At 48.1% G+C, this 22459-nt stretch overlaps 1 protein-coding gene and 3 long non-coding RNA genes across 6 annotated transcripts; 3 read left to right on the forward strand and 1 right to left on the reverse strand.

Moving 5' to 3' along the window:
* The first annotated feature begins 7227 nt into the window (after positions 1-7227).
* Positions 7228-9104, forward strand: LOC136192891 (uncharacterized). 3 transcript variants are annotated; one of them, XR_010671258.1, is made up of 4 exons: positions 7228-7359; positions 7412-7469; positions 7528-7693; positions 7744-9104. It is a non-coding gene; the product is annotated as an uncharacterized lncRNA (long non-coding RNA). The 3 variants fall into 3 exon arrangements; XR_010671256.1 differs by having other exon boundaries at positions 7528-9104; XR_010671257.1 differs by having other exon boundaries at positions 7564-9104.
* Positions 9105-10003: 899 nt separating this feature from the next.
* LOC136192893 (uncharacterized) lies at positions 10004-11401 on the reverse strand. The gene is made up of 2 exons (XR_010671260.1): positions 11285-11401; positions 10004-11232 (listed from the first exon to the last, which is right to left on the reverse strand). It is a non-coding gene; the product is annotated as an uncharacterized lncRNA (long non-coding RNA).
* Positions 11402-16054: 4653 nt separating this feature from the next.
* LOC136192889 (uncharacterized) lies at positions 16055-17211 on the forward strand. Its single transcript, XM_065981640.1, has one exon. The coding sequence runs from the start codon at positions 16166-16168 to the stop codon at positions 17111-17113; it is 948 nt and encodes a 315-aa protein (XP_065837712.1). The 5' UTR covers positions 16055-16165; the 3' UTR covers positions 17114-17211.
* Positions 17212-20525: 3314 nt separating this feature from the next.
* On the forward strand, positions 20526-22256 carry LOC136192892 (uncharacterized). The gene is made up of 2 exons (XR_010671259.1): positions 20526-20637; positions 21034-22256. It is a non-coding gene; the product is annotated as an uncharacterized lncRNA (long non-coding RNA).
* The last annotated feature ends 203 nt before the right edge of the window (positions 22257-22459 follow it).

Here is a 22459-nt window from a genome sequence, read left to right on the forward strand (position 1 = left end):
CTCCTCTCTGAGGGCATCGCCCAACCGTCTGATCCCGAGTGCGTTGGGCGAAATGGGAGAGACGGACGAGATGGGAGAGACGGACGAGACGGTTGGGCCAGATTTTCCGGAGAGCAGGGCACCTACATGATGATAACTCCCGATGACGTCATTTATGAAAGATACGGCGATAGAGTTCGCTTGTACGAACCGCTTCGTTCAGGTGACCCGTCAATTTCGTTCGACGCCGGCAAAACGGACTTCAATCAATTAATGAGAGTAACCTTAGCGGAGCCTCACGTGCTCGACAACTCAGCTCGATACGTCGTCACAGCAACAGTCGCTCACATCGAAATCCCGTGTCAGTCACTACTGATATGGATCTCTACGTCACCGTGTCAGACGGAGTCAGCGCTGTAGGTTATTTGATTCTCGACGAAGCAAATAGGATTTCGAACGACACTATGTGGCCGTGCGCGGGTCCCAATCGACAGACATTCGTGCATCATGACTCGTGCACTAAGATCAAGAGTCAAGGGCCAACAAAGTTTTCACCACCGCACACAGTGCAAGTGAAATTTGGCGGTCACCACAAAGCGTTTGGAATAGGGAAAACAGTCTCTGGCGTGACTGTGATGTCCACCCGCAAATACGCACAGACCTTGAAACCGGAAAAGGGAATTTTCGTAGACATTTATCGTCACCAGAAGGCAGAGCAGTACATCATTGATTTCATGGAGGTGAGACTTGAAAAAGATACTTAGCGCCGACGCGACTCTGATCGGCGAGACTTAGACTGCGTGCTTGATTAGGCCGTATGCTGGGGACAGAAATATGTGCGCTCGTGTTGTCATTGTTGCAATTGTTGCTGTCTGTCCTATGCCTATGTCAATAAAATGAGCATCAGACGAATGCTTCTCGAGCCTAACTTTGCACCGCAGGGATAAACCGTTGATCGCAGAGTGGCCCAAAAACTCGAAAATGAGAACTTGAGCTAATAATAGCTGGAAGTTTTCACCACTGCATACAGTGCAGATGAAATTGGATGGCCACCATGAAGCCTTCGGAATAGCAAATACCCGTCTCTGACATGCATTTGCTTTCGGAGCCTGTTGAAACAAAATATCTCCGAAGTACGGCTCAGAGGACGACGTACAGATAGGCTGCCACCCCAACGAGTAGCCAATGTGTCGTACGAAGATCGGTTGTCAAGAAAATGCAGATCGGACCGCGACGGGGATCCAAACGAAGGCGAGAATCCCAAAACTAGACGGACACGCGCAACGCCGTCATTTGTTATACGGGCATCACGAGCCGGAGTTTGAACCAAACAGATGAACGTTCTGGCTGCTGTTAGGCATCAGCCATGAGCGATGGGGCCCCGGTCACTCTGCTTGCGTGTCCAGTGGTTCTTCACACGGCGAAATAGTCTCGAGAAGCCACTGAACAGCCTTACAGGAGATGTTTACTATGTAGCATGCAGGCTCCAGGATGAGAAGAGTTGCTATTGAATAGTACAGCAGAAACCTTCCATCCGAACGAAAACACACACTCTTATTTAGAGGCACAGCTGGCTGTCGATTTCGAGTAATTGGTTATTTGACAGACCCAGAAATGAGAAGAGTTGCTATTAAATAGTACTGCAGAAACCTTCCACATATATATATATATATATATACACATATATATATATACACACATATATATATATACTGTATATCTTTAGAGGCACAGCTGTAGGAAGCGATGGAGATAATTAGGGTCGGGAGGTCTGCGGTCGGTTTCGAGTAGTTGATAGTATAAAGAAGACTCGAAAGCTGCATGCCTTATTTTGATAGCAGAAGCTCGCTAGTATCGAGAAGTTTCTATGCATTTGATTAAGCTGTAGTCAACAGGAGATTTTACTATGTAGCAGGCTCCAGCGTGAGAAGAGAAACAGCTAGCCTTAGGAACTTGCATAAATTGTACTGTAGAAACCTTTTAGAGGCACAGCTGGATATAAGGTCGGGAGGTCTGTGGTCGGTTTCGAGTAATTTGCTGTTTGAATGCAAAGAAGAACATGCCTCAATTCGATAGCTGAAGCGCGTTGGGTTTGTATCGAGTTTCTATGCATTTGATTAAGCTGTAGTAATCAGGAGATGTTGTGTAGCAGGCTAAAGAGTAAAGAAGAGAAACAGCCCTGATCCACGGATTTTATAACGTGCCCTGATAGAATAAATCTTGCTATTGAATAGTACTGCAGAAACCTTGCATCCGAACGAAACACTCTTATTTTTATTTAGAGGCACAGCTGGTGTAGGAAGCGATCGAGTAGATCTGCGGTCGATTTCGAGTAATTGGATGTTTGACATGCAGACTCGCGTACATATATAAAGAAGATTCGAAAGCTACATGCCTCACTTCGATAGCTGAAGCACACAGCGACAGAAGAGTCCGCAATGAAGCATCTTCGTTATGCAACGATTTCATGCTGCTTGGCAATACTACTGACAGTAGCACCGCATCTCTCTCAATCCGTGGGTATCACGCCGCCAGACGACGAACCTGAACCGGACCAATGCTGTATACGTGCCCCAAAGCCCGGTCGAGATGGAAAAGACGGACAAGACGGGCTTCCCGGACCTCCCGGTCTCCAGGGAGAGCGAGGTCTGGCAGGAAGCCCTGGGAAAGACGGAGAACGAGGACCTAAAGGAGACCCCGCCGTAAACGACGACGACATCTACTTGATGATTACTCCCAACGACGTCAAATTCAAGCGATACGGCGATCGAGTTCGCCTGCACGAAACACTCGCAATTGGGACGTCAATTTCTTTCAATGCCGGCTCGACTACCTACAATCGATTGATGAGGGTAACCTTAGTGGAGCCTAACGTTCTGAAGGACTCCGCTAGATACGTTGTTACCGCGACGGTGTCCCATCGAAATCCCGTGTCTGTGACTACGGACATGGATCTCACCATCACCGTGTCCGACGACAGCTCTGCCGTAGGCTATGAAATTGCTGATCAGGCGAATTCGCCGATATATATGTGGGCGTCTGAAGGGCTCTGTGGACAGATTTTAAAGCCATCTATTACTACGTTTAAGAGTGATGAGCAAAACAAGTATTCTCCTCTACATACAGTGCAAGTGAAATTTGGCGGTGGTGTTCGTGCATTTGGAATAGGAAAAACCGTCTCTGGCGTAAATAGAGTTGCTCCCCATCAATATTCGAAAGTGTTGAAACCAGCCAATGGAGTTTATGTAAATATCTACCGCAATGACGCGGCAGAGCGATATATCATCGACTTCATTGAAGTGACACTTGAGAAAGTGACCGAGTGACGTGATCCTGCAGACTGACCTCAGACTTACTGCTGAGAGACGAAGCATTGTGTGGCAGTGTGTTGTTTTTCGTTTTTGTTTCGCTTTTATTTTAGTCTTTGTCTTTTTCGTTGTTGTTTATGTTGATTTGTTATTGTTGTTATTGTTGCTGTTGTTGTTGTTGTTTCTGCTACTGCTGCTTGCAAAGAAAAACTCTCTATTGAGATCGCTATTCTCCATTGCTTCCCTACTGTATAAATTAAGCTGTAGTAATCAGGAGATGTTGTGCTGCAGAAACCTTGCATCCGAACGAAACACTCTTATTTTTATTTTAGAGGCACAGCTGGTGTAGGAAGCGATCGAGTAGATCTGCGGTCGATTTCGAGTAATTGGATGTTTGACATGCAGACTCGCGTACATAGAAGATTCGAAAGCTACATGCCTCACTTCGATAGCTGAAGCACGCAGCGACAGAAGAGTCCGCAATGAAGCATCTTCGTTATGCAACGATCCATAGGCTGTTTGGCATACCTGAAAAGGACCATGCTGCGCTTCGCAGCCAGGTCGAGATGGGAGAGACGGACGAGACGGACTCCCAGGAGCTCCCGGTCTCCAGGGAGAGCGCGGTCCGGCAGGAAAAGACGGAGAGCGAGGACCTAAAGGAGACCCCGTAAACAAAAGCAGTTTCTACTTGCTCATTACTCCCAATGACGTCAAATTCAAGCGCGATAGAGTTCGCCTACACGAAACTCCAGTTTCAGGCGGACCGTCGACGTCGATTTCGTTCAATGCAGGCCAGACAAACCGCAACCGATTGATGAGCGTCACATTGGTGGAGCCCAATGTGCTCGATGACGCCACTCGATACGTCGTTACAGCAACCATCTCTCATCGAAGTCCCGTGTCGGTGGCAACGGACACGGATATCTTCTTAACCGTGTCTGATGGTATCGAAGCCGTAGGTTACATAATTCTCGACAAAGCAAACAGGAACTCGAAAGACGCTATGTGGGCATGCGAAGGACGTAGACAACAAATTTTCGGGTGCGACATCATGCACCAAACTCAAGAGTCCGTCGATAACGAACTTCTCGCCACTGCACACGGTGCAAGTAAAATTTTGTGGCCACCACGGAGCATTTGGAATAGGAAAAACCGTCTCCAACGTGCACGTGATTTTCACTCACAATTTTCCATACATCATGAAACCGTCAAAAGGAATCTTCTTAGACATCTATCGCGATGACGCTCATGAACGGTACATCATCGATTTCATCGAAGTGAGAGTTGAAAAAGAGACCTAACCGGAGGCTGAGCTGACGCGAGACTGACTTGTTTTAGCGGTATCTATATCATGTAGTTGTGTATGTGAATGTGCATGTGACGTTAGGTAATCCGTATTGGGAGACTGTTTGATTGGTCAGTGTGGGGTAGTGCGTGTTCAATGTGCGTTAGAAACGGTGGTTGTTGGTAGAAGAATAAAAGAGCGTCGGAAGCATCGAAGAACCCCGGGGCCAGCAGGCCCCTATCACATAGTCACTGTGATTGTTGCTGTCTGTCTTCTGCCAGCGTTTATTTCACTCTTTTGGGCGTCTCCGCCCTGCGCAGTTAATAAGCCAAGGCCTGCCCAAAGCGATTGCGTAATGTGTCGAAGCACGAATCCGTGGTGGAAGAGAATTAAAGCTGCGTGCAGAAGGGCGATGTCATCGATACACTGTACTGGTAATTGGATCAATGAGGTAGGAAACTTTCAAAAGACGGTGCCTAAATCTCCGGAAAACAAATTCAAATCCGTACTGCACGGAGCTGTCGTCTAATTTTAGTGCAAGTGAAATTTGGCGGTCACCACAAAGCGTTTGGAATAGGGAGAACAGTCTCTGGCGTGAACGTGCATGATGTCAACGCACAATTATGCATTCACCTTGAAACCATCAAAGGGAATTTACTTGGACATTTATCGTCACAATAAGGGCGAGCATTACATCATCGATTTCATCGAGGTGAGACTTGAGAAAGAGACTTAGTGTAGACGAGACGCGACTCTGATCGGCAAGACGGAGAACAGATTTGCTGAGACAGAAATAAGTGTGCTCGTGTCGTCGTGTAGTACTGTAGAAGATTTTCTCACTGTGATCGTTGCTGCCTCTCCTATGTCTATCAATATAATCAGCAGCACACGAACGCTCCTAGTGCAGTAATCCACACAGTGGCAAACTTACGTATGATAGAATACTAATGCACGCTGATGTTCAGGGAAAGAAGTTTCTTCTCCTCAAAGTAGCAAAGCAAAGGAATCGTGCTAAGGCCGGTATCTATAAACAGTGACGTCACGACAAGAACAGAAATAGGGAGTGGCCGCGAGCCCCGCTTTGCATATAAGCTGAAAACGTCATGTTACCGCATTCAAAAGAGTCAATAAAAGGCGCCAGCGTCGTTTGAACACCTATGATGAACTCAGTAAGGAAACGGAAACGCCGAAACTATACCGGGATTCCGTGTTTCGATGCACTGAAACACGGCTCCCGCGGCTTATAGCTATCCTATAAAAAGTCAAACCTGACACTCTGCTTGATCATTCTACAACACGATGTCAAAGAATCTCTTTGTTTGCGCGACGACGTGCTTGGCTGTAGCAGTGACGCTCTTGTCACTCTCCCAAGGCGAAACGACTGTGTCTGAGAAAGGAACCAAGCTGACGGCGCCTTGCGGTATTGCGCAGCCAGGGTGAGACGGACGAGACGGACGAGACGGGCTTCCAGGGCCTCCTGGACTTACAGGAGAGCGTGGCTCTGAAGGACCTGCAGGACCTTCCGGTGCCCCAGGAAAACAAGGACCTTCTAGTTCTCCGGGAGAGCGTAGCCCCGCCGGGAGTCCGGGAAGAGATGGACCCAAAGGAGATGTTGCCAATTGCAGTAGCAGCTTCTACTTGTTCTTAACTCCTGATGACGTCAAGCTCGAGAGATACGGCAATAGAGTTCGCTTGTATGAAAGTCTTTCAGACGGGGCGGCTATTTCGTTTGGACCAGGAAAGACTAGGTTCAATCGACTAATGAGAATAACCTTAGTGGAACCTAATGTGCTGGACGACTCTTCTCGATACATCGTTACTGCGACGATTGCCCATCGAAGTCCTGTGTCAGTGACTACAGACATGGATCTTTTCGTCACCGTGACGGACGGTCTCTTCACCGTAGGTTATGCAATTTTCGATGAAGTAAATAGGAAGTCGCGGGACTTTCTGAAGCCGTGTGAAGGACGCAGCTCACAAATTTTTGATCATACAGTGTGCGCTCTCGTCAAACATTCAGGACAAGCCAAGTATTCACCACTGCATACAGTGCAAGTGAAATTGGGCGGCGGCCACAGAGCATTCGGAGTAGGGAAAACCGTCTCTGACGTGCAACTGCTTTTCCCCCACCAATTTCAGAACGTGTTGAAACCAGAAAAAGGACTTTTCTTAGATTTGTATCGTCAGCACACAGCAGAGCAGTATACCATCGACTTCATAGAAGTGAAGCTTGATAAAGAGACTCAGTAGGAGAAGAACGAGAAGTGACTGCTTGGAGAGAAGGTCTAGATGCTTTGTGTGCCTTAGAGTATGTAGGAGAGAATGTTTCACGTAGGGTCTATGTCTGTCTGTCCTTTTCCTACAAATAAACCGTATAAAAACGCTATTCGAGGACTCCAAAGGTCGATTACGTGAGGGCGTGCTAAGCAATAAAGGCTCAGGGCCATTGAGAGGACGGTGTACAGATAGGCTGCCACCCCAACGAGTAGACAATGTGTCGTACGAAGATCGGCTGTCAAGAAAATGCAGATCGGACCGCGCCAGGGGATCCAAACGAAGGCGATAACACTAGACGGACGGACGTACACACGCACGACGCACGCCGTCATTTGTTATACGGGCATCACGAGCTGGAATTTGGAGATGAACCGTCCGTTCTGGCTGCTGTTAGGCACCAGCCATGACAAAACTGGAGCCACAGGACTACTACCGCGAAACGCTAAAAATATAGCCACACGATCGAGTTCATTGGGTGTCCAGGAAATTACGTTTTCCCTTGGAATAATGGTTCTTCCCACGGCGGCATAGTGTCGAGAAATTTCTATGTATTTGATTACAGAGAAACTACTGAACAGCTGTAGTCAACAGGAGATGTTACTATAGCAGCAGGCTCCAGGGTGAGAATTAAAGAGAAACAGCCCTGATAGACGAACTGTTATTAGTAGTCTACTGCAGAAACCTTGCATCCGAATGAAAACACTCTTATTTTAGAGGCACAGCTGGATGTGTGAGATATAAGGTCGGGAGGTCTGCGGTTGGTTTCGCGTAAATTGGATGCTTGACAGATATAAAGAAGATTCAACAGCTACATGCCTCATTTTGGTAGCTGAAGCACGCTAGGGTTCGTAGACTACATTGTATCGAGAAGTTTACTATGTCTATTTGATGTAGTCACTAGTCAGTAGCAGGCTCCAGGGTGAAGAAGAGAAACAGCCCTGATAGGCTAACTCTTGTTATTGAGTAGCACAGCAGAAACATTGCATCCGAACGAAAACACTCTTATTTTAGAGGCACAGCGGGTGTAGGAAGCGATTGAGTACAGAGATCGGGGGGGTCGGTTTCGAGTTATTGTATGTTTGACACTCGCGTACAAATATAAAGAAGACTCGAACGCTACATGCCTCACTTCGATAGCTGAAGCACGCAGCGACAGAAGAGTCCGCAATGAAGCATCTTCGTTATGCAACGATCACAGGCTGTTTGGCCATGCTAGCCCTAGTGCCGCTTCTCTCTCAAGGCATGAGCATGGGCGGTGGTGACAACGGCAACGACGACAACGACGAAATACCTGAAAAGGACCAATGCTGCGCTGCGCAGCCAGGCCGAGATGGGAGAGACGGACGAGACGGACTCCCAGGAGCTCCCGGTCTCCAGGGAGAGCGCGGTCCGGCAGGAAAAGACGGAGAGCGAGGACCTAAAGGAGACTCCGCCGCCGTAAATAACAGCAGTTTCTACTTGCTCATTACTCCCAATGACGTCAAATTCAAGCGATACGGCGATAGAGTTCGCCTACACGAAACTCAAGTTTCAGGCGGACCGTCGATTTCGTTCAATGCAGGCCAGACAAACCGCAACCGATTGATGAGCGTCACATTGGTGGAGCCCAATGTGCTCGATGACGCCACTCGATACGTTGTTACAGCAACCATCTCTCATCGAAGTCCCGTGTCGGTGACAACGGATACGGATATCTTCTTAACCGTGTCTGATGGTATCGAAGCCGTAGGTTACATAATTCTCGACAAAGCAAACAGGAACTCGAAAGACGCTATGTGGGCATGCGAAGGACGTAGACAACAAATTTTCGGGTGCGACATCACCAAACTCAAGAGTCCGTCGATAACGAACTTCTCGCCACTGCACACGGTGCAAGTAAAATTTGGTGGCCACCACGGAGCATTTGGAATAGGAAAAACCGTCTCCAACGTGCACGTGATTTTCACTCACAATTTTCCATACATCATGAAACCGTCAAAAGGAATCTTCTTAGACATCTATCGTGATCACGCGTATGAACGGTACATCATCGATTTCATCGAAGTGAGAGTTGAAAAAGAGACCTAACCGGTGGCTGAGCTGACGCGAGACTGACCTGTTCTTCCGGTATATATGTGTAGTTGTGTATGTGAATGTGCATGTGACGTTAGGTAATCCGTATTGGGAGACTGTTTGATTGGTCAGTGTGGGGTGGTGCGTGTTCAATGTGCGTTAGAAACGGTGGTTGTTGGTAGAAGAATAAAAGAGCGTCGGAAGCATCGAAGAACATAGTCACTGTGATTGTTGCTGTCTGTCTTCTGCCTGCGTTTATTTCACTCTTTTGAGCGTCTCCGCCCTGCGCAGTTATTAAGCCAAGGTCTGCCCAAAGCGATTGCGTAATGTGTCGAAGCACGAATCCGTGGTTGAAGAGAAAGCTGCGTGCAGAAGGGCGATGTCATCGATACACTGTACTGGTAATCTATTGGATCAATGAGGTAGGAAACTTTCAAAAGACGGCGCCTAAATCGACGGAAAACAAATTCAAATCCGTACTGCACGGAGCTGTCGTCTAATTTTAGTGCAAGTGAAATTTGGCGGTCATCACAAAGCGTTTGGAATAGGGAGAACAGTCTCAGGCGTGAACGTGCATGATGTCCACGCACAATATGCATTCACCTTGAAACCAGCAAAGGGAATTTACTTGGACATTTATCGTCACAATAAGGGCGAGAGCAGTACATCATCGATTTCATCGAGGTGAGACTTGAGAAAGAGACTTAGTGTAGACGCGACTCTGATCGGCAAGACGGAGAACAGATTTGCTGACACAGAAGTAAGTGTGCTCGTGTCGTCGTGTAGTACTGTAGAAGATTTTCTCACTGTGATCGTTGCTGCCCGTCCTATGCCTATCAATATAATCAGCAGCACACGAACGCTCCTAGTGCAGTAATCCACACAGTGGCAAACTTACGTATGATAGAATACTAATGCACGCTGATGTTCAGGGAAAGAAGTTTCTTCTCCTCAAAGTAGCAAAGCAAAGGAATCGTGCTAAGGCCGGTATCTATAAACAGTGACGTCACGACAAGAACAGAAATAGGGAGTGGCCGCGAGCCCCGCTTTGTATATAAGGCGCTTACTGAAAACGTCATGTTACCGCATTCAAAAGAGTCAATAAAAGGCGCCAGCGTCGTTTGAACACCTATGAACTCAGCAAGGAAACGGAAACGCCGAAACTATACCGGGATTCCGCGTTTCGAAGCACTGAAACACGGCTCCCGCGGCTTATAGCTATCCTATAAAAAGTCAAGCCTGGCACTCTACTCTAAAAGCATCTCCAAAACAATGTCAAAGAATCTCTTTGTTTACGCGACGACGTGCTTGGCTGTAGCAGTGACGCTCTTGTCACTCTCCCAAGGCGAAACGACTGTGTCTGAGAAAGGAACCAAGCTGACGGCGCCTTGCCGTATTGCGCAGCCAGGGCGAGACGGACGAGACGGACGAGACGGACGAGACGGGCTTCCAGGGCCTCCTGGACTTACAGGAGTGCGTGGCTCTGTAGGACCTGAAGGACCTCCCGGTGTCCCAGGAAAACAAGGACTTTCTGCATGGTTCTCCGGGAGAGCGTGGCCCCGCTGGGAGTCCGGGAAGAGATGGACCCAAAGGAGATGCTGCCAATTGCAGTAGCAGCTTCTACTTGTTCCTAACTCCTGATGACGTCAAGCTCAAGAGATACGGCAATATTGTATGAAAGTCTTTCAGACGGGGCGGCTATTTCGTTTCGAGGAGGAAAGACTGCGTATAATCGACTAATGAGAGTAACCTTAGTGGAACCTAATGTGCTGAACGACTCTTCTCGATACATCGTCACTGCAACAATTGCCCATCGAAGTCCTGTGTCAGCGACTGCAGACATGGATCTTTACGTTACCGTGACTGACGGTCTCTTCACCGTAGGTTATTTAATTCACGATGAAGGAAATAGGAAGGCGCGGATCTTTCTGTGGCCGTGTGAAGGACGCAGCTCACAACTTTTTGATAATACAGGGTGCGTCAACGTCAAACATTCAGGACAAGCCAAGTATTCACCACTGCATACAGTGCAAGTGAAATTGGGCGGCGGCTATGAAGCATTTGGAATAGGAAAAACCGTCTCTGACGTGCAACTGCTTTTCCCCCACCAATTTCACAACGTGTTGAAACCAGAAAACGGACTTTTCTTAGAGTTGCATCGTAATCACTATCCAGAGCAGTATACCATCGACTTCATAGAAGTGAAGCTTGACAAGGCGACTCAGTAGGAGACGAACGAGAACTGACTGCTTGGAGAAGGTTGATGCTTTGTGCGCCTCAGAGTCTGTAGGAGAAAGTTTCACGCAAGGTCTATGTCTGTCTGTCCAATTCCTACAAATAAACCGTATAAAAACGCTATTTGAGGACTCCAAAGGTCGATTACGTGAGGGCGTGCTAAGCAATAAAGGATCAGCCGTTGAGAGGACGGTGTAGACACCTAGAGAAGGACCTCGGCTTTCGGACATTCTGCGATTTCGGACGCTCGCACAGCAAATCTAGCTAACCGATTCTGGCTTCCTATGGCGCATTTGTAAGCCCAATCCCCGCCAGGAAGATGTGCCAGAGCGCGAATCAATAGACCAAACCCTCACGATTTTATGAGAAGATTAGCGCGCGCAGGTCAAATCCTCCGCTTTCGGACACGTAGCTCATTCAAATTTTAATGTTTCGCCTAGAATTTTTTTTCACAAAATCCTCTATCATAGAGCTTTCGAACGCAGTAAAGCTTTAGCCAAATGGTCTAGTCTATCGCATGCTAAAAATCGACGAATATACCGACATCGCACCTCGGTGTTCGGACACCAGTTATTACGTTTGCAAAGCCCAAATCCGTTTCTAAAAGGATATTCTGAATTTTCTGTAAGGTATTTAAGACGATTTTTAAAAGCAGCTTAAAAAAGAGCAACTTTGCTAAGCAATTGGGCTGTTTAGTGCTTGAAAATGCATTTCTTGGGTTTGCTTTAGTAGCCATAAAACTAAATATAGCAACGAAAATACCCAAACTGGCACAGAAGCAAGCGGTGCGAAGAAAAAGTCACCCTAAAACTTCGTATTAAATTAATGAAAAATTCTGCCGCATACAGTACTTTACGCCAAATGCATTTGTCGTGCTGATTTTGATCGCAACGTCAGAAACATTACATAAAAGTACCCCTTTTTACAGTATCTGTCTCTGGAGTGCTCTTCCATAAGTAGAGCAAGTACATTTTTAGCGGCATCGAGTTTCATGAAGATATCACAGCCAGAGTGTGATACCAAGAATCTGAAATTCGATCTTTATATAAGAGCACTCAAACTGAAATTCTTAGAACGCAATAGATAAATTAATAAACGCAGATGGTCAGCTTGACGTAGCCTGAGCTCTTGGCAATATACCATAAACAGTACAAACACTATGATAAAGTTTGAACAAACTGCATTTTGCGTAACGTCCTGTACTGGTATTTGACAGAATTTTTCAATAATATGAAGTTTAGGTGACTTTTTCTTCGCACCGCTTGCTTCTGTACCAGTTTGGGTAATCTCGTTGCTATATTTAGTTTTATGGCTACTAAAGCAAACCCAAGAAATGCATTTTCATGCACTAAACAGCCCAATTGCTTAGCAAAGTTACTCTTTTTCAAGCTGCTTTTGAAAATCGTCTTAAATACCTTACAGAAAATTCAGAATATCCTTTTAGAAACGGATTTGGGCTTTGCAAACGGAATAACTGGTGTCCGAACACCGAGGTGCGATGTCGGTATATTCGTCGATTTTTAGCATGCGATAGACTAGACCATTTGGCTAAAGCTTTACTGCGTTCGAAAGCTCTATGATAGAGAATTTTGTGAAAAAAAATTCTAGGCGAAACATTAAAATTTGTATGAGCTACGCATACGTGTCCGAAAGCGATACTGTTGTCCGAAAGCGGAGGATTTGACCTGCGCGCGCTAATCTTCTCATAAAATCATGAGGGTTTTGTCTATTGATTCGCGCTCTGGCACATCTTCCTGGCAGGGATTGGGCTTTCAAATGCGCCATAGGAAGCCAGAATCGGTTCGCTAGATTTGCTGTGCGAGCGTCCGAATCGCAGAATGTCCGAAAGCCGAGGTCCTACTCTACCCTAGCGAGAAGAAAATGTGTCGCACAAAGATCGGCTGTCAAAAAAATGCAGGTCGGGCCGCCGGGGGTCCAAACGAAGGCCAGAGTCCACGAAACGAGTCGGTCGGAACGTCACTAAGCATACGGGCATCACGAGCCTAAATTTGTTTTGAACACTAGCCGTGTACCCGTCTTCGACGGGTATATAAATGTGATCTCTACTAATTAAAGTTCTGCGCTTGTTTTGTATTATCCCCTGACCACATCAGCAGAAAGAACCTGTTTGCTGGAGTGGCCTGCATGGGTACTGTACCCGTACCCGAGATGTCCAGATAGCACCGCTTCCTTAATTAATTAAAACCCGTCAAATACGTGTACCCGTCGAATACGTGTACCCGTCTTCGACGGGTGTATAAATGTCTTTACAAATCGTGTACCCGTCGAATACGTGTACCCGTCGAATATGTGTACCCGTCGAATATGTGTACCCGTCGAATATGTGTACCCGTCCAATACGTGTACCCGTCGAATACGTGTACCCATATCTTCGACGGGTATATAAGTGTCTTAACAAATCCCGTACCCGTCGAATACGTGTACCCGTCGAATACCTACAGTCTGTACCCGTCTTCGACGGGTATATAAGTGTCTTAATTTACAAATCCCGTACCCGTCGAATACGTGTACCCGTCGAATATCTACAGTCTACCCGTGTACCCGTCTTCTTGTATTTAGAAATCTATTAGAGTTCTGCGCGTGTTTTGTAATAATCCCCATTTACGTACTTCGGGCGTAGTCAGGTGACCTGACTACTTCGGGCGAAGGCCAGTATGTAGTAAGAAAAGAACATACGGGACAGCGAAGCGAAATACACGCTCACAGGCGTACCCCGCGAGGGCCCCCGGAGAAACGAACCGAACCCAAACACGCTCGAACGTTCGACGAAGAGGTTCGCGGAGGCGGCGCGACGATCGGAAGCGGAACGGCGGCAAATAAGGCGGACAAAGATCGGCGAGTAGGCGTGTTCAATTTCGATTCTTAGCGCGCGCTCGGGGCCCTAAGTTCTTTTGAGTATAGACTAGCTGTGTACCCGTCTTCGACGGGTATATAAATGCGTTGTCTTACGTAAATAAGTCGGGGGATGATATGCGTTTGTTTCGGCGTTACCCAGGCCACACCAACGGGGAGGTGTCTTAGACGGGTGTATAAATGTGTTAATTAAAGCTCTGCGCGTGTTTCGTAATATTCCTGCACCACATCAGCAGAGAGAACCTTTCTGCTGGTGTGACCTGGGTATCCGTGACCCGTCCCCAAGAGGCCCAGATCGCACCCGGCTCGCCACAGTCACTCGGAGGGTAGTCCAAAAATGCTTCTGTCTAATTGCTGGAGGTGTAAGGTTTATAGCAGAACTGTGGAACAAACAACATTCAGTTTGGTTTGATATTGATCGCCTTCCTGAGTAGCCGTGTACCGTCTTCGACGGGTATATAAATGTGTTCTTGTACTAATTAGAGTCCTGCGCCTGTTTGTATTATCCCCTGACCTCATCAGCAGTGAGAACCTGTTTGCTGGCGTGGCCTGGGTCCCCGTACCCGAGACGTCCAGATACCACCGCTACGCGTACCCGTCGAATACGTGTACCCGTCGAATACGTGTACCCGTCGAATACGTGTACCCGTCGAATACGTGTAGCCGTCGAACACGTGTAGCCGTCGAACACGTGTACCCGTCGAATACGTGTACCCGTCGAATACGTGTACCCGTCGAATACGTGTACCCGTCGAATACGTGTACCCGTCGAATACGTGTACCCGTCGAATACGTGTACCCGTCCAACACGTGTACCTGTCGAACACGTGTACCCGTCGAATACCTGTCGAGTACGTACCCGTCGAAGATGGGCATATAAATGTGTTTAACTACTAATTAAAGTTCTGCGCGTGTTTTGTGAAGGCCGGTACGACTGACTGACTGACTGACTATGCATTTATGTACTTTGGGCGAAGGCCAGTATGTGCGAGTAAGAAAAGAACATACGGGACAGCGAAGCGAACCACACGCTCGTAGGCGATCCCCGCGAGGGCCCCTCGGAGAAGCGAACCGGCCTACAACACGGTCGGACGTTCGACGAAGAGGCTCGCGAAGCGGCGCGACGATCGGAAGCGATGCGGCGCAACGTAAGGGGAACAAAGATCGGCAAGATGGCGTCGTCCAGGCTGGATTCTTAGCGCGCGCTTATGGCCCTAAATTCTTTTGAGTATAGATGAACAGTTCTGGAGTCCGTACAGGCTGCTGTTAGGCACCAGCCGTGCGATAAACTAGGCAGCGGGGCTCTCAGTCACTCTTCTTACTGCTGCAGAACTCCTAGTAAGCAATGTAAATAGAAAACTCGCTGTCACGTAGAACAGCAAGCTGCATGCAAGCACGATCAAATAGCTGACTCCGAATGACGTTATGCATTATGTATGTTGTATAGCATTGTCACCATCCTGGGACTAATTAGTGACGCAGGTAATTAGCGCCTAATTAGTGACTGGGTAGCGCACGGTGGGGTGGGAGGCGAGCTACAGTGGAGCCGCTACTCGTACCATCGAAAGCGAACACCGGCTGCTATTGCAGAAATTGAAGTAACACTTTGGACTCCGAGAACAGTAGGTGGGATTTTAAAGAAACATCACTGACAGTATGGACATATAGATCAATAGATGCGCCTTCTTTAAGATGCTGTACGTCATCCATAACCAATTCAAAAATCACTCCTACTTCATCGAAGTGACACTCAGCAAAGAGACTTAGTGCTGATACGAGATTGCGCGAACTGAGAGACTTGTCTTTTGATTATAGGCTGTGGTTGTGAATTGCGACTGTGGAGTAAGCATTTGTGAACCGTGTGAACCGTGCATGCCATTTGCGCCAATGAATACAAGCGAACGTTTGCAGTTCCATCAGAGACGATTGATTACCTACTGCGCGGATGTCGCCGATTTTCCCGTTGTGCAATCCAGAGGCATGATGCCACTGTTTACGCAACTCAAAAGCACTCGGACTCGATATAACACGGAGAGACTCTCCGTGTTATATCGGGAGAGCAGAGTAGATATAAGAAAGCCTCGAAAGCTACTTGAACCAGTGTGAGAGCCGAAGCCCGCAACTGAACAATTAAGAGCGTCGTCACAGCAACACAATGAAGCATCTCGGCTACGCGACGATTTCAGGCTGTTTGGCAATACTACTGACCGTAGCGCCGCTTCTCTCTCAATCCATGGTTGTCGCGCAAGACGACAGCGACGATAAAAAACCTAAACCGGATCAATGCTGTGCTGCGCAGCCCGGTCGAGATGGGAGAGACGGACGAGACGGACGAGACGGACTTCCCGGACCTCCCGGTCTCCCGGGAGGGCGAGGACCGGCCGGAAGCCCGGGGAAAGACGGAGAACGAGGACCGGCCGGAAACCCGGGAAAAGACGGAGAACGAGGACCTGGAGGAGACTACGCCGTAAACAATGACAACATCTACTTGATGATTACTCCCAACGACGTCAAATTGAAGCGATACGGCGATCGAGTTCGCCTGCACGAAACACTTGCAAGCGCGACGTCAATTTCTTTCAATGCCGGCTCGACTGACTACAATCGATTGATCAGCGTAACCTTGGTGGAGCCCAATGTGCTTGACGACTCAGCTCGATACGTTGTCACAGCAAAAATCGCCCATCGAAGTCCCGTGTCAGTGTCAACAGACATGGATCTGTACGTCACCGTATCCGATGGTGTCGGCGCCGTAGGTTACTTGATTCTCGACAAGGCGAACAGGGACTCGAAGGACACTATGTGGCCGTGTGAAGGACCCAGAGGACAAACATTTCCGGCGCACGGCTCCGCGTGCACCGTAGTTAAGAGTCCATCGGCAACGAACTTTTCGCCATTGCACACGGTGCAAGTAAAATTCGGCGGCCACCACGGAGCGTTTGGAATAGGAAAAACCGTCTCCGACGTGCACGTGATATTCACTCACAATTTTCCACACATCTTCAAACCGTCGAAGGGAATTTTCTTCGACATTTATCGTCACAATAAGGGCGAGAGGTACATCATCGATTTCATCGAAGTGAGACTTGAGAAAGAGACCTAACCGGAGGCTGACAGCCTGAGCTGACGCGAGACTGACTTGTTTTAGCGCGGTATCTATTATGTCGTGTAGTCATTGTGATTGTTGCTGTCTGTCTTCTGCCTGTGTCTATTTCGTCGCTCTTTCTCCGCCGCTCAGTTTTTAGTCTAGTCTACGAATCCAAGGCTTACCCAAAGCAATCTTGAAAGCTGCTGTCGCACCACAGTAACGCACGTTTGTGAAAGAAGCCCTGCTTTCGCTTTCGACGAGAAGCGAAGCCAAACAAAGGCGACATCATCGAATACACTGTACTTGGATCATCTACAGAGTGTAAAATACGGTGCCTAAATCGCCGGAAGACAGTTCAATCCGAGCTGTACCGCACGGAGCTGCATGTCGAACGTTGATAAATCGTTGTTTCTCCCAATAAACATTTGCCCGCTAAGACGTTCGCGCAAGGTCGTGACTTAGCTAGAGTGCATCCTCTTTACTCCCTTCATAGCTTATAAAAACCCAGATCTGCGTCTGTTTTTTTGTCTGAACGTTAGGGACACTAAACAATGCTCGCGAAACAGGGGCCCCCGCAGTAAACGAGCCAGTTACAACCACGATTTTCTAGTGAAAACCCTGTATGAAACGTGTGATTTCCTGTAAAAACCAGCTCCAAGAGATATAAGGCGGCACGACAGTAGTCGAATCAGTTAGCTTACCATCACAGCAAGCAGCTATAGGATCGGCAATCATACTACAGCAAAATGAAGCATCACTCTTTCGTGTCAATTTCAGGTTGTTTGGCAATCATAGTCACGATGGTGCTCCTCTCTGAAGGCATCGCCCAACTATCCGTGGCGAAACCTTCTGATCCCGGCTGCATTTGTCGAGATGGGAGAGACGGGAGAGACGGGAGAGACGGACGAGACGGACGGGTCGGCCCTCCCGGAGAGCGGGGCCCCAAAAGCTACATGATGATAACTCCCGATGACGTCATTTACAAAAGATTCGGCGATAGAGTTCGCCTGTACGAACCGCTTCGTTCGGGTGGCCCGTCAATTTCGTTCGACGCCGGCAAAACGGACTTCAATCGATTGATGAGAGTAACCTTAGCGGAGCCCAACGTGCTCAGCTCGATACGTTGTTACAGCAAAAGTCTCTCATCGAAATCCCGTGTCGGTCACTACTGATATGGATCTCTATGTCACCGTGTCAGACGGAGTCAGCGCTGTCGGTTATTTGATACTCGACGAAGCAAATAGGAAGCCAAATCACAACCAATCTATGTGGCCGTGCGCAGGACCGAATTCGTGCATCATGACTCGGGGTGCACTCGGCTCCGGGATCGAGAGACAACGAAGTTTTCGCCACCGCACACAGTGCAAGTGAAATTCGGCGGTCACCACAAAGCGTTTGGAATAGGGGAAACCGTCTCTGGCGTGACTCTGATGTTCACCCACAATTATGCGTTCACCTTAAAACCGGCAAAGGGAATTTACTTGGATGTTTATCGTCACAATAAGGGCGAGAGGTACATCATCGATTTCATCGAGGTGAGACTTGAGAAAGAGACTTAGTGCATGTAGACGCGACTCTCATCGACAAGACGGAGAACTGATTTGCTGACACAGAAATAAGTGTGCTCGTATCGTTGTGTAGTACTGTAGAAGATTTTCTCACTGTGATCGTTGCTGCCTGTCCTATGCCTATCAATATAATCAGCAGCACATGAACGCTCCTAGTGTAGTAATCCACACACTGGCAAACTTACGTATGATAGAATACTAATGCACGCTGATGTTCAGGAAGAGAATTTTCTTCTCCTCAAAGTAGCAAAGCAAAGGAATCGTGCTGAGGCCGGTATCTATAAACAGTGACGTCACGACAAGAACAGAAATAGGGAGTGGCCGCGAGCCCCGCTTTGCAACTAAGGCGCTTACTCATGTTACCGCGTTCAAACGAGTCTAAAAGGCGACAGAGTCGTTTGAACACCTACGAGGAAACAGAAACTCCGAAAGTCTATACCGGGATTCCGTGTTTCGAAGCACTGAAACACGGCTCCCGCGGTTTATAGCCATCCTATAAAAAGCCAAGCCTGGCACTCTGCTTTAATTAAAAGCATCTCCAACGCGATGTCAAAGAATCTCCTTGTTCACGCAACGACGTGCTTGGCTGTTGCAGTGACGCTCTTGTCACTCTCCCAAGGCGAAACGACTGTGTCTGAGAAAGGAACCAAGCTGACGGCGCCTTGTCGTATTGCGCAGCCAGGGCGAGACGGACGAGACGGACGAGACGGGCTTCCAGGGCCTCCTGGACTTACAGGAGAGCGTGGCTCTGAAGGACCTGCAGGACCTTCCGGTGCCCCAGGAAAACAAGGACCTTCCGGTTCTCCGGGAGCGCGTAGCCCCGCCGGGAGTCCGGGAAGAGATGGACCCAAAGGAGATGCTGCCAATTGCAGTAGCAGCTTCTACTTGTTCTTAACTCCTGATGACGTCAAGCTCAAGAGATACGGCAATAGAGTTCGCTTGTATGAAAGTCTTTCAGCTGGTTCGTTGATTTCTTTTGACGCAGGCAGCACGATGTACAATCGATTGATGAGGGTAACCTTAGTGGAGCCTAACGTTCTGAAGGACTCCGCTAGATACGTTGTTACCGCGACGGTGTCCCATCGAAATCCCGTGTCTGTGACTACGGACATGGATCTCACCATCGCCGTGTCCGACAACAGCTCTGCCGTAGGCTATGAAATTGCTGATCAGGCGAATTCGCCGACATATATGTGGGCGAATGAAGGGCTGAGTGAACAGATTTTAAATCCATCTGTTACTACGTTTCAGAGTGATCAGCAAAACAACTATTCTCCTCTACATACAGTGCAAGTGAAATTTGGCAGTGGTGTTGGTGCATTTGGAATAGGAAAAACCGTCTCTGGCGTAAATAGAGTTGCTCCCCATCAATATTCGAAAGTGTTGAAACCAGCCAATGGAGTTTATGTAGATATCTACCGCAATGACGCGGCAGAGTGATACATCATCGACTTCATTGAAGTGAGACTTGAGAAAGAGACCTAGTGACGTGATCCTGGAGACTGACCCCAGACTTACTGCTGAGAGACGAAGCTTTGTGTGGCAGTGTGTTGTTTTTCGTTTTTTGTTTCGCTTTTATTTTTGTCTTTGTCTTTTTCGTTGTTGTTTGTGTTGATTTGTTATTGTATATATTCCCCCACCAATTTCAGAACGTGTTGAAACCTCCAAAGGTCGATTACGTGAGGGCGTGCTAAGCAATAAAGGCTCAGAGCCATTGAGAGGACGGTGTACAGATGGGCTGCTACCCTAGCGAGAGGAAAATGTGTCGTACAAAGATCGGTTGTCAAAAAATGCAGGTCGGGCCGTCGGGGGTCCAAACGAAGGCCAGAATCCACGGACGCATGACGTCACTGAGCATACGGGAATCACGAGCCTAAGTTCTACTAGGCTGCTGTTTATGCGATGAACTAGGCAGCGGGGCTCTCAGTCACTCTTCTTACTGCACATGTGGCTTCAGGACGTCGCCTCCTAGTAAGCAATGTAAATAGAAAACTCGCTGTCACGGAGAACAGCAAGCTGCATGCATGAAGCGGAAGCACGATCAAATAGCTGACTCCGAATGACGTTGTTGCATGGAAGCCCATCGAAATTGATCGCGTGTGGGCTGTAGTACACACTAGCCTAGATGAACGCCTAAAATAGACCACACGAGTTCACTGGGGGTCCAGAAATGTTTTTCCTTGGACTAATGGATCCTATGCACGGAAACATTGCATGGAGACGCTTCCACGTATTGATTATATAGAGAAGCCACTGAAACAGCAACAGGAGATGTTACTATAGTACAAGCCTCCACAAGAAGCCTTGATAGACAAATTGTTGCTATTGAGTAAACATTTCGTCCGAACGAAAACGCTCTTATTTCAGACTCACAGCTGGATAAATGTTGCGGTGAAAGCGATCGAGATAAGGCCGGGAGGTCTTCATGCATTTAGAGTAATTGCATGTTTAATTAGACAGCCAAAGTCTGACTCGATCGAATATAAGAGAAGACTCGAAGGCTACTTGCCTCACTTCGATAGCTGAAGCACGAAGCGACAGAAGAGTCCGCACGCCCTCGCAATGAATCATCTTCGTTATGCAACGATTTCATGCTGCTTGGCTATACTACTCACAGTAGCGCCGCATCTCTCTCAATCCATGGGTGTCCCGCCTGACGACGGCGGCGATAAAATACCTGAATCGGACCAATGCTGTGCCGCACAGCCCGGTCGAGATGGAAGAGACGGACGAGACGGGCTTCCCGGACCTCCCGGTCTCCAGGGAGAGCGAGGTCCGGCCGGAAGCCCGGGGGAAGACGGAGAACGAGGACCTAAAGGAGACTCCGCCGCCGCAAACAACGACATCTACTTGATGATTACTCCCAACGACGTCAAATTCAAGCGATACGGCGATCGAGTTCGCCTGCACGAAGCACTTGCAAGCGGGACGTCAATTTCTTTCAATGCCGGCTCGACTAAATACAATCGATTGATGAGCGTCACCTTGGTGGAGCCCAATGTGCTCGACGACTCTGCTCGATACGTTGTCACGGCAACGATCTCCCATCGAAATCCCGTGTCGGTGACAACAGACATGGATTTGTACGTCACCGTATCCGATGGTGTCGGCGCCGTGGGTTACTTGATTCTCGACGAGGCGAACAGGAACTCGAGAAACACTATGTGGCCGTGCGAAGGAGCCAGTGGACAAACATTCGACCGCAAGTGCACCGAAGTCAAGAGTTCGTCGAAAACGAACTTCTCGCCATTGCACACAGTCCAAGTGAAATTTGGTGGCCACCACGGAGCGTTTGGAATAGGGAAAACCGTCTCTGACGTGCACGTGATCTTTCCTCACGCTTTTCCGTACATCTTCAAACCGTCGAAGGGAATTTTCTTCGACATGTATCGTAATGACGCGGGAGAGCGATACATCATCGATTTCATCGAATTGAGACTCGAGAAAGAGACTCATTAGTGTCGACGCGACGACTGAGAACTGATTTGCCAGACAGAAATAAGTATTCTCGTGTTGTCGTGTAGTAGAGTGATCTTTGCTGTCTGTCGTATGCCTATCAATATAATCAGCAGAAGAACGCTCCTAGTCTAGCAGTAGACTGATCCACGCAGTGGCAAACTTACGCAAGATAGAACACTAATGCACACTGATTTTCAGAAAATAAATTTCTTCTCCTCGAGGAACAGTGACGTCACAACAGAATAGGGAGCGAGCCCCGCTTCACACGTAAGGCGCTTACTGAAAACGTTCTTTTACCGCGTTCAAAGGAGGCAATAAAAGGCGCCAGCGTCGT

Source organism: Oscarella lobularis, chromosome 11 (assembly GCF_947507565.1).
Source record: "Oscarella lobularis chromosome 11, ooOscLobu1.1, whole genome shotgun sequence".
Classification (NCBI taxonomy): Eukaryota; Metazoa; Porifera; class Homoscleromorpha; order Homosclerophorida; family Oscarellidae; genus Oscarella; species Oscarella lobularis.